Source organism: Dendrobates tinctorius, unplaced genomic scaffold, assembly GCF_039654945.1.
Source record: "Dendrobates tinctorius isolate UK_male_01 unplaced genomic scaffold, ASM3965494v1 ptg000024l, whole genome shotgun sequence".
NCBI classification, from domain to species: Eukaryota; Metazoa; Chordata; class Amphibia; order Anura; family Dendrobatidae; genus Dendrobates; species Dendrobates tinctorius.
In genome coordinates, this window is record NW_027361692.1 from 17,158,963 (window position 1) to 17,171,143 (window position 12,181).

Genomic DNA, 12,181 nt, shown 5'->3' on the forward strand with positions numbered 1-12,181 from the left:
ATCCAGGATCTGATCCACAGAGAGTGGAAAAAGCCGGATAAAAGAGGGTCACTACCACCAGCCCTCAAACGCAGATACCCCTTCGACGATCCGGCAGTGAATACGTGGGACAGAGCCCCCAAATTAGACGCAGCCATCGCAAAGGCATCGAAAAAATCCTCGCTGCCCTTTGAGGACATGGGATCCCTTAAAGATCCCCTAGACAGAAAGGCTGATACTTTCCTTAAAAACACCTGGGAAATGGCGGCCGGGTCCTTAAGACCAGCAGTGGCTTCAACGTGCACGGCCAGGTCCATGATGGTCTGGTTGGACCAGTTGGAGTCACAACTAAAACAGGGTACATCAAGACAGACAATTCTTGGGGCCCTACCGACCATCCAAGAGGGAGCAGCCTTCCTAGCAGATGCCTCAGCGGATGCAGTGAGAATGGCCGCCAGAGCAGCAGGTCTCTCTAATGCAGCTCGCAGAGCCCTGTGGCTAAAGTGCTGGCAGGGAGACATTCAGTCCAGAGCAAAGCTCTGTGCGATTCCATGTGAGGGCGAATATTTGTTCGGCGCTGTCCTAGACGAGCTGCTCGAGAAGGCGGGAGACGACAAGAAAAAATTCCCAAACCTTTCGTCTGCGTCCTACCGTCGTCCATTTGGCAGAAGGAGATTCGCCCAGGGGAGAAGGCGCAACTCTTCGCCTTTTAGAGATCGCCCCAGATGGGAAGACAGAAGGAGAAGAGGTACGGGCTATATGTTCACACGCTCGTCGAGAGATCAAAAGAGACTAAATCAATGACTAGCAATTCCCGTGGGGGGTAGACTGTCATCCTTCTTCCCGGCATGGTCACAGATTACAAATAGTGACTGGGTGCGCAAGGTAATATCCACCGGGCTTAGATTGGAATTTACCCAGATCCCGCGGGATACCTTTAAACTAATCCCCTTAAGATCTTCTCATCTCGAACAAGCGGCCTTAGAAGCGGAAGTCTTGAGCCTATGCCAAAAAAATGTCCTGGTAGAGGTTCCAGAAGCTGAAAGAGGAAGAGGGTTTTACTCTCCCCTGTTTCTAATCCAGAAACCTGATAAGACATTCAGAACGATTATAAACCTTCGTTCCCTTAACGAGTTTTTGATTAATCGTACATTTAAAATGGAGTCCATTAATACAACAATAAAAATATTGTTTAAAGGTTGTTTTATGGCAGTCATAGATTTGAAAGATGCGTACTATCATGTTCCTATCCATACAGACTTCCAACAGTTCCTGAGGGTGGCAGTTTCAGTAGATGGCACAGTGCGTCATTATCAGTATAGAGCCCTTCCCTTTGGTCTCTCGGCAGCACCCATGGTATTTACAAAGATAGTGGCCGAAGTTATGGCTCATTTACGGGTGGTTGACGTCTTAATCATTCCATATTTAGACGATTTCTTGATTGTGGGAAAATCAGTGGGTCATTGTAGATCCCAGATAGAAAAAGCTAGATCCAGGTTACAAAACCTCGGATGGATTTTAAACTACGAGAAATCCCGACTCCAGCCCTTGAAAATACAGAAGTTTCTAGGCTTATTACTAAATTCAGAGACTCCGCAGTGCCTGCTGCCACTAGATAAATTACAAAAGATACAGGAGCAGGTTCTTCGGGCAATTGATAATCCATCTATGACCCTCAGACACGCCATGTCCCTGTTAGGCTCTCTAACTTCATGCATCCCAGCAGTTAGGTGGGCACAATTCCACACCAGAGCCCTTCAAAACGACGTCTTGGTTAATAGCAGGGCCCTGGAAGGCTCCTTACAAGGTCGAATGTTGCTAAGCCCCTCAGCTGTTACATCACTGAGATGGTGGCTCGATAGCGAGAACCTAGCATCAGGGGTGCCCTTGTAGAACACAGATAACCCGTATTATAACCACAGACGCAAGTTCCTTTGGTTGGGGAGCCCATATGGGGGACATAGTGTTACAGGGACAGTGGGATTCTGATTCTGAAATCTCATCCAACCAGAGAGAGCTATTGGCGATAAAACGGGCAGTCAAAAAACTCATTATGTATCTACAGGGCCATCATGTGCGGATACACTCGGACAACCAAGTAGCGGTAGCATATGTCAACCACCAAGGTGGAACCCGCTCCAGCGCGCTAATGCAGATAACAGAACGGCTCCTCCAGATAGCAGAGAGAAATTTTCTGTCTTTAACCGCGCTCCACATCAGCGGAAAGGACAACGTAAGAGCAGACTTTTTAAGCCGCAAGGCTCTAAGACAAGGAGAATGGTCTTTGATATTTACCACTAGATTGTCCGCAGATGGGGTCAGCCAGAGGTAGACCTCTTTGCCACCAGAGAAAACAGAAAAGAAAGATCGTTCTGCTCTCTGAACCCCAGGGAAAATCCCCTGGCGGTGGATGCCCTCCTGATAAGATGGGACTTTTCTCAGGCAGACGCCTTCCCGCCATTGAATCTTCTTCCTCTGGTAGTCAGGAACATCAGACAGGATCGGGCAAAAGTCATACTAATTGCCCCCTTTTGGCCCAGGAGGACCTGGTTCGCATGGTTGAGGACCATGTCGGTAGGCGATCCCTGGGTACTGCCGAACCTTCCGGATCTCCTCTACCAGGGGCCAGTCAGCCACCCACAAGTAGCGGGACTTCATTTGACGGCGTGGTGTTTGAAAGGTCACTATTAAAATATAGAGGGTTCTCCAAGAACTTAATTGACACCCTCCTAAAGAGCAGAAAATTAACTACCACTAACATCTATGCTAGGACCTGGAAACGTTTCCCGTCCACCTTTCACTTTGACGTCAGAGACGGAATTCCCACGAAACATATTCTGGAATTTCTCCAGAAAGGTTTCGAATTGGGTCTCTCCACAAGTACATTAAAAGTGCAGGTTTCAGCCTTAGGGGCCCTGTTTGCAGGTGATATTGCAAAAAATTATTGGGTAGCAAGGTTCATCAGAGCAGCGGCCAGATCGAGACCTATACACAAAGACAGATGTGTGCCGTGGGACTTAAACTTAGTCCTTACAGCCATGACGGAAAGTACGTTTGAACCTTTAGATTCTGCCTCACTAAAGATTATATCTCTTAAGACAGCATTTCTGGTAGCTATAACATCCGCACGTAGGGTGAGCGACATACAGGCACTTTCCAGATTGCCCCCTTACACAGAGTTCTTACAAGATAGGGTAATCCTAAGGCCAGATCCAGCATACCTTCCCAAGGTAGCAACACAATTCCACAGGACACAGGAGATAGTTCTGCCTTCCTTCCTCCCTAATCCAACCAACCCTAAAAAGCAGAAACTTCAGGCATTAGATATTAGGAGGTGCTTACTTACATATTTAGCAGCCACGGATCCTTGGAAGAAGGAAAACGCATTATTCCTATCCTTCCAAGGTCCCAGGAAAGGATACAGAGTATCAAAACGCACGTTACCAAAGTGGATTAGGGAGGCTATCTCTCTTGCCTACACAGCAGGTGGCGGGCCAGCTCCACAGAATCTGAGGGCGCATTCCACTCGGGCCATGGCATCATCCTGGGCAGAAAGATCTGGAGTATCAATTGATCAAATATGTAAGGCGGCCACCTGGTCATCTCCTTCCACCTTCTTTAACCACTATCGGTTAGACATGGGGGCCTCCTCAGACCTCACCTTCGGGCTAAGGGTGCTGCAGGCTGTAGTCCCTCCCTAAGTTAGTTTACATCTCTGTAATTCTCTCGTGGTGCTGTCATGGGAGTCCGAATAAAGTATTAAGTTACATACCGGTAACAGTATTTTTCGGAAGCCCATGACAGCACCCTTAGTTCCCTCCCTTGTTCACATATAGGGGTGCACTCCTTTAGAAGATTGTTCATAAAGTCACCTTATGGGGGAGATGGTATAAAATAATTCTGGTAAATAGGGTAGATAGGTTGTATATATTAGATGTTGTGTACTAACCATGGTAGCCTCTCAAGCTCTGTAATCCAACTGATGCGTGGGAGAGGTGCCGCCCTTTTTGTATCTGTAGGTTTCCTGTTCCTATAGGGCGGATCCCCTCTCTCGTGGTGCTGTCATGGGCTTCCGAAAAATACCGTTACCGGTACGTAACTTAATACTTTTTTGCTTCGTTTTTTATTTTTATTTTTTAAGGGGTTCGCTAAAGGGGTTAACTAATGGGACAGTTTTATAGGGCAGGTAGTTACGGACGCGGTGATACCAAATATGTGTACTTTTATTTATTTATTTTTTTTATTTACAAAAAATTTATTAGGGAATATATATATATTTTTTTTTTTTATTTAGCGATTTTTTTTTTTAAATTATTTTTACACTTTTTTTTTCTTTAACTTTATTAGGTTGTCCCAGGGGGGACATCACCGTCCTGTGACAGATCGCTGATCTGTCACATCACAGATCACTGTGACAGATCAGCAATTTGTCACAGGCAGTGTGCAGGTTTCCTCCTTGCCTGCGCTTTGCAGGCACTGAGGAAGCCAGCTCCCTGCAGGCCCCCGAAGGTCCCGGTCGCCATCTTGGATCCGGGGACGTGCAGGGAAAGAGCAGCAGCGCTGCACATTGCGCTGCTGTGGGGGGCTCAGGGAAGCACGGAGGGAGCCCCCTCCCTGCCGATGCTTCCCTTTAACCCCTGGTAAACCGCGATCGTGTTTGATCGCGGTGTGCAAGGGGTTAACGTGTCGGGGTCGGTCCGTGACCGCCCCTGACACATAGTGCCGGGTGTCAGCTGTGATAATCATCTGACACCTGGCCGTGATCAGTGGCGCTCACCACGTGGGCACCGCTGATCGCGCTAGACGTACTATCCCGTCCATGGGCATAGGGGCCCGGGTCCCATGCACGGGATAGTACGTCTGATGTCAGAAAGGGGTTAAATTAAATGGGGAAAATCAGTGAGAAATGTAAAGCCATACGGATTTCATACTGATGTCATACGGATACATAGGTGCGAGATAATCTCAGCATCAAACTGCAAATGGATTACACACGGATGACCATGCGGAGAATACTTGTGCGACTCTCGGCCGAGAGAATCGGACCGATTTTTCATACGTTAAGGCTAAGTGCACACGTACCGGAACTCTCGCGGAAATTACCGCGAGAATTACTGAATTCCATTCCGCGGGAAAATCGCATTTTAAATTCCCGCGATTTTCCCACGGAAAAACTAGCATTTTGCAAGCGTATTTAGCTTGCAAAATGCAAGCGTTTTCCAAGCGATCTGTAGCATCGCTTGGAGAACTGATTGACAGGTTGGTCACACTCGTCAAACATAGTGTTTGACGAGTGTGACCAACTTTTTACTACTGAGGCCGCCTATGCGGCATCAATAGTAAAAGATAGAATGTAAAAAATAATAAAAAATGGTGTTATTACCTTCCGACGTCTCGCGCAGCCGTTCCCAGTAATCCTTTGCGAATGACCGCGAGACTTCGCGATCCCGCGAGAACGGACGTCATCGCGGGCATTTTCGCAAAGGCTTACTGGGAACGAGAGCGTGGAGAGAGGCGGGAATGCTGCGCGGGACGCCGGAAGGTGAGAATAACAATATTTTTTATTTTAAATTCTATTTTTTACAGGGATATGGTACCCAAAGCCCGGAGGACAGTCTCCTCTCCTCCAGACCGTGGGTACCATCCGCAATTGTTCTGCTTACTTTCCGCATGGTGTGCACAGCCACATGCGGGAAATAAGCGGAACAATACATTCCTATGGGTGCAGGATCGCAGCGATTCCGCAAATTAATGAGCATGCTGCGGTTTTTACCGTGAAGCGATTCCGCCGCGGTAAAAACCGCAGCATTAGCACAGCATTGCGGAATCCCATAGGAATGCATGGGATGCTTATTTTTCGCGGCAAAATCGCGAGGTTAAAACCGGCGCAGAAACGCGAAAAAAAACGTCACGTGTGAACTCGGCCTCAGTGTGACTCTGGCCTTAGATTTAACATTGCTAATGCCAGTAGTTAGAATTAAAATTCCTGTCCTCTCTAAAGAGGCTATTTGCATGTCTGCTGTCATAACAGCTGCAGTAAGTATGATGTATGTATGCGTATTTGGAGATAGCGGAAAGGCAAATTTGTGCTATCAATTGATAGACCTATTAATGATATGCAAATGATGAATAAAAAAAAACTTATCTAAATATCTCAATTTATTCTGTATCTAGAAATGAGTGCCACACACAGAAATACATGCACTTACATTCTTTGGCATGCTATTACGGAGGTTAATGGATTCTTGAAGATTGTACAGCCATGTTGAATGCACATAGGCATGCAAATCATCAAGATTTGCTGCTGGCACCAACTCTTGGAGTTATCAACCAATGACATCCCAAGCCCAAAGACTCTGTAGCCCATTGTAGCACATTTAGGCCACGTAGGCTATTTCTTTGGAGAAATTGCCTTGCTGCTAATTCAATGGCTATGGCAAGGTAATTCTATTTAGTGTACCTGGAAAGAGGATAAGAAAGGGTCCAGCTACCATACATTATGCCACCTCACACCATAATTCCCTCATGAAGGTCTCGTCTTGGCATCGCCCATGTTATTTTGCCAGATTTGAAGAATGGCACATAGTGATTCATTCTATACTGCAACTGAAATTATGCGTGAAATGCCAAACCTGAGGTGTCAAACATCTTCTAAACAAACCATCAGAAGGCGTTTTGATGACAATGGGCTACCAGCCAGAAGTCCAGCTAGAGGTCTTCCATTGACCTCCTTCCACCGCTCTGAAAGGCTATTGTGCAGCAGAGCAAGGCTGCAGTGAAGATCTATCCTCTTCAATGATGAGGTTTGTTTTTGTTTTTTTTCGCAGCTATAGTCATAGAGTGATCTGGAGATCACATGGGCAACTGAATGAGAAATCCTTTATAAGTGAACGTAAAAGTTTCTTGGGAGCAGTTTTTTTTTTTAACAGGACAGTTCTAAGCCACATGTTGCTCCTGCTATTGTGCACACCTTGCTTCACCTAAACGTGCTATCGTGGCTTGAAGCATCTCTGGTTTTGTCTCTCATTATAGATTATCAGAAAAAAAATATACAAATTATACTATATATATAATGAATAATATATATTATGGTTTTTATTTTTGGTTAGATCATATTAGCAGATGTGATTGAAAGTTTGCTACCTTTTTATTACAAAATATTTCACAATCCAGACCAAGAATAAATTAATTTTGCATGGTGCTTTTAACTTCAAGCCCGATAAGTTTTAAATATGTTCTGAGTAATGATGTCGGAAGTTTGAACTTTCTGCTCGTATTCTTAATCGCTAAACATCCACTGAAGAGCAGCAGAATGTTACCGAAAGCCACACTTGAGGGGGCCTGAGGCATTCCAAATACCTCTGGGAGTGAAAGGGTTAGTATGGCCTATCCATCATAATGAGTATAAATTGTACGTGGAAAAGCTCTTTATAGTCTCATTTGGCAGACAGGAAATATCATCCAGACCTAATGTGCCGTGATTATTCGTCTTTAACCTGAACATATTTTGCAGCAACCAAAAAGTTGCTAAAGCGTATTGAAATTTTGAAAGTAAATCTTTTATACTCACACCGAATCTTCATGTACAAAAAGCATTTTGGGTACATTATGGAACGTTTCTGTTATCTGATGTATGAAAAATTGCTGCAACTCTAGCAGCCAAGAGGCTTTATTTTATTTTTACACTGAACTAAAATACTAAGCTTTAAAATAAATATCCTGGAGCTGGATTTGTAATATTTAGAATACTGCAAGCTAATTTCTCTACATATGACCACTGTCTTTTCAGCAAACATGGCATAAATTAAAGAGGTTGTCCACTATTTTTACATTGATGTTCTATCCTATAGCATAGGTCATTAATTTGTGATTGGCCGGGGTCTGGTACCCCTGCCAATCAGCTGTCATCGGTGGTAGCCACCAGCCGGAAGTACGTACTTGTGGAGCTGGCCGTTTACTTGTAGTGGCCTGTGAAGAGTACTTCACATCCGCCTCCTATACAAATCAATAGGTGGCAGATTTTCAGTAACCAGCCCCGGCCACTACAAGTAGACGGCCAGCTCCGCAAGTACCGTAAGTACCTCTGGCTGACAGCCGCCACTGATAACAGCGGGGGTGCTAGGCGCCGGGCCCTGGCTGATCACACATTGATGACCTATCCTAATGATAGGCCATCAATGTAAAACTAGTGGACAACCTCTTTAAAGGGAACTGGACAGCAGGATTGAGCTCAGTAACTTGCATACACTGTCAGGTCAGCGCTGTTATACATATTAAAATGATACCTTGGAGATGAAATCCGTCTTGTGGTTGTTTAATTTTTATTTTCAGTTTTGAGTTGATAGGCTCGTGCTCCGGGGTGGCATGTGGGGTGGGGGGTCTTCATGTGATATAGATAGATATATAATATCTCTCTTGAAAAAAATATCCCCTTTTGCACATAGACACTGGCGGTGGTGCCTGCACTGCAGCATTATCGTATCGATACTGTGTATGTAATTCATTTCTTTGATATTCTTTGTTATCCATAAATTCATAAAAAAATCAATCCGATAGCTGCTACTGCACAGGCGCCGGTGGCGCCATCTTGCTAGAGATGAAATAAAAAATTGTCTCCACTAATATGGCGACGCCTGCGTACTAGCAGGTATCGATGATCCAATAGAAGCTACTGCGCATGAGCTGACGACGCCATCATAGTAGAGACATTTTTTAATTTAATCTCTAGCAAGATGATGCCGCCGACGCCTGTGCAGTACCGCCATTTTCAAACTGATTTTTTTTTAAGTGAATTTATGGATAAAAAAACAAAGAAATGAATTGCATACGCAGTATAGATGCTATCATGGTGCAGCTCCATAATATTCATTATGTAAACTAGGGGGCAAGTCACTGAGGGATCAGTGACCTGTTAGAAGCCATACTAATGAATACCTAATCAGAGCACCACATGAAGACCCCCCCACAGGCCGCCCCGGAGCACGGGCATATCATTAACTCAAAGCTGAAAATAAAGATTAAACAACCACCACGAGATGGATTTAATCAACCAAGGTATCATTTTAATCAGTATAACCGCGCCAAATTGACAGTATACGTTGGTTACTGAGCACAATCGTGCTAATGGGTTCCCTTTAAGAGTAAAAGATAGATTACAAATTTTCCGATTTTTATCTATCTTTATAAGAGAAATATGCTTCTTAATAAATAAATTTTCACTTTAGTGCTATATGTTTTGCATATTATCCAGTAAGGCCGGTTTCACATTTGCGCTTTATAGCGCAGCGACGGCCTGCGCACGGCCGCCGCTAAGCCCCGCCCCCTCCCGACTCCCTGCCCGCCCCATCCGGTCATCGCGTGCGGCTGCGCACTTTTGAAGGTGCGCCCGTGTGCGCTGAACGCAGCATGTTGCATTTCGGCGTGCACGGCGCACCTTCAAAAGTGCGCAGCGCACGGCAAAATCCTGCTAGCGCACGGCCAGCGCACGATCTGCGCACCCTATGCTAAAGATAGGGTGCGCAGATCGCAAACGTCCATGTGCGCTAGTAGGCGGCGATGACCGGATGGGGCGGGCAGGGAGCTGGGAGGGGGTGGGGCTTAGCGGCGGCCGTGCGCAGGCCGTCGCTGCGCTATAAAGCGCAAATGTGAAATCGGCCTAATATGTCATTTTGAGTGCATGTTATTTACAACAGGTAACCTGAATCATTTAATCCTGGGGACGAGGAAAATCAAAACTCCACGTGAGGGAGACAGACCTCTAATTCCTAATGTAATATGGCAGCTTACTATTTTTTCTGATTTCAAGCGTTTATATAAAAAAAAAAAAAATTACGTAAACTTTTGAATTTTCATTTGTTTACATTCAAATTCCTAATGGGTATGGGCAAAGCAGCAGTGTCTTGCCACAAATTGCTTTTCAGAAGACCTGGAATTTTAGTACATAATATCTACTGTTGTATTTTTTTTGTGTTTCCAAGACAGTTTCAACTTTATTCATTTCTTTTTTTTTCTTTGTATAGTCTCGACAAAGCACTCCATTCTGCTGGCATTGACACTGGATTTGTTCTCTTTGGAACAAACATAACAAACCCACTGAATATTATTCTTCCAATTCTTCAAAGGGTTAGTAGCATGCCCTTCAAGTTTATCATTGTCATTTTGTTTTCCATAAAAGAATTAAACCATGAAATTATATTGCAGCTAAGTTACTTTAATTTCCATTTTGTAAATCAATAATACACATAAAAATAAGAAACTTTGTAATATATCTTATCACAGAAATCGGCTTCTTTCTCCTGGACTGAAAATTCATTTTCAAAATTTTCATTTTTTGGGTAAAGCCATATCCCAGTCCCTCCACCTCCTCCTCACTGTCCTGTGTGCCACTGTAAGACAACTGTCTGCAGCAGAAGCCGTCCTGCTTTGCCCTGTTTGAAATGGGATAGTCAAGACTTTGTCTTCAGCATTTTCTATATGATCCTGAAACAAACAATGAGGGCCACTATATATATTTTTTATTTAATTTTAGCGTCTACTTTAATGTCCCTGCAGGTAAAAAATATATTTTTCAAATAGTCATTGTTCTGTATTTAGCCACTTTGCCAACTTTTGAGCACTATCTCATAATTCAGCCACTCCTGGCACACAGATACTATTCTAAAATATCTAAGAATATATTTATTATAAGGCTGAATGTCACATTTGTCATGCACCACATCTGGTGTTTTCTCACGTGCTTGTTGTCTGAGCCTAAACCGCAATTATGTCATGTGAGTACCATGCCAAGGTTTAGTGTCTGTGCTCAGAAATGCTGTTTTGGGTGAATTGGGAAAAAATTCCCAGAGACACACTTAAAAATATTGTATTGTACAAAGTTTTCCTAGAAGAATAGAAGCTGTTTGAGCTGCAACTTTGAGGGCCAACTCCACAAATAGAAACTTTTTTTCCTTATAACCACTGTCAAAGGCTTTAACCCAGTTAACTATTTCGTCTGCTTTGCGCTGATGAAGGGAAAAAAACCTGAAACTCCTGTTTGTAAAAGTGGGCACACTTATCCTGTGCAGCCAAGCACACTCACAGTAGTGGTAGACTTTGCACATGCAATCTCCTTCCTCTCCTTTCTACAGTGGTCATTTGCTGAACACAAGATCACACACTAACAGGTGCCTGATGCTTGCAGAAGTGAGGGTGTACATAATGTCAATTGTAAGAGTGACCGACACCCATTAATAAGCAGTTGCCAAACACCTCTCATTACTACTTCCCTGCCCCGGAAGAATGAAGAAACTGGCCTGGTAAAATCCTTCCTACCCAATCCAATGAAGAACCGTTTTGCAGCTTCCATAGTTTCACATTTCGATAAAAGAATAATGCCCAGTCTAATCCCTTTGAAATCCTAATACAAGTAAAATTACCACCCCACCTATGAGAGCTTTGAAATTCGCTGGAAATGGTTTACACGTTGAGCTGAATAATAACACGGACTGCAGTGTGCACATAAACTCTTCTCAGGGGAAACCGAATTTTACTATTCAGGTAGATGTGCAGTAAATTCTGATCTTTAAACCACTGTAAACTTACATTAGTCAATCAGTGTGCACAGTATTGGGCCATGTGCACACGTTCAGTATTTGGCCAGGTTTTTATCTCAGTATTTGTAAGCCAAAACCAGCAGCAGGTTAAAAATGCAGAAGTGGTGACGTGTTTCTATTACACTTTTCTCTGACGCTTCCTCTCCTGTTTTTAGCTTACAAATACTGATGGAAAACTCTCACCAAATACTCAACGTGTGCACGTAGACCTAATAGCATCGTATAAGAAGATAGTCTATCATTTTGAGTTGTGTTTTACCTACGCAAGAGTGTGAAAATTATATTGGTCTGTAATTGCTCAGTAGTTTTTCTTACTTTGTTTTCTTTTTTTACATTTACCGTATATACTCGTGCATAAGCCAAGTTTTTCAGCAGATTTTTCTGTGCTGAAAACGCCCCACTCAGCTTACACACAAGTCACGGTCCCAGAAAGACGGAGGGGGAGCGGCGGAGCAGCGGGTCATCAAGGCAGGAGCCGCGGCTGTGGCTAAAGTTTGTGTCGCGTCTAAAGACAAATGAATATTAATTTCTCTGTAATAGCGCACAGTGGCAGCCGCCAGCTTCCAGCACACATACTACTTACCTTCCATGCGCCTCCTCGCTGCATCTAG

General features: G+C 44.1%; 1 protein-coding gene across 3 annotated transcripts in view; it reads left to right on the forward strand.

The window, feature by feature from the left end:
- LMBRD1 (LMBR1 domain containing 1) overlaps positions 1-12,181 on the forward strand; it is a 270,632-nt gene that overhangs the window by 169,615 nt on the left and 88,836 nt on the right. For all 3 annotated transcript variants that reach the window (XM_073569390.1, XM_073569389.1, XM_073569388.1), the window contains exon 11: positions 9,999-10,101. In XM_073569390.1, the coding sequence (XP_073425491.1) occupies positions 9,999-10,101 (103 nt within the window). The remainder of the gene's footprint in view (positions 1-9,998; positions 10,102-12,181) is intronic.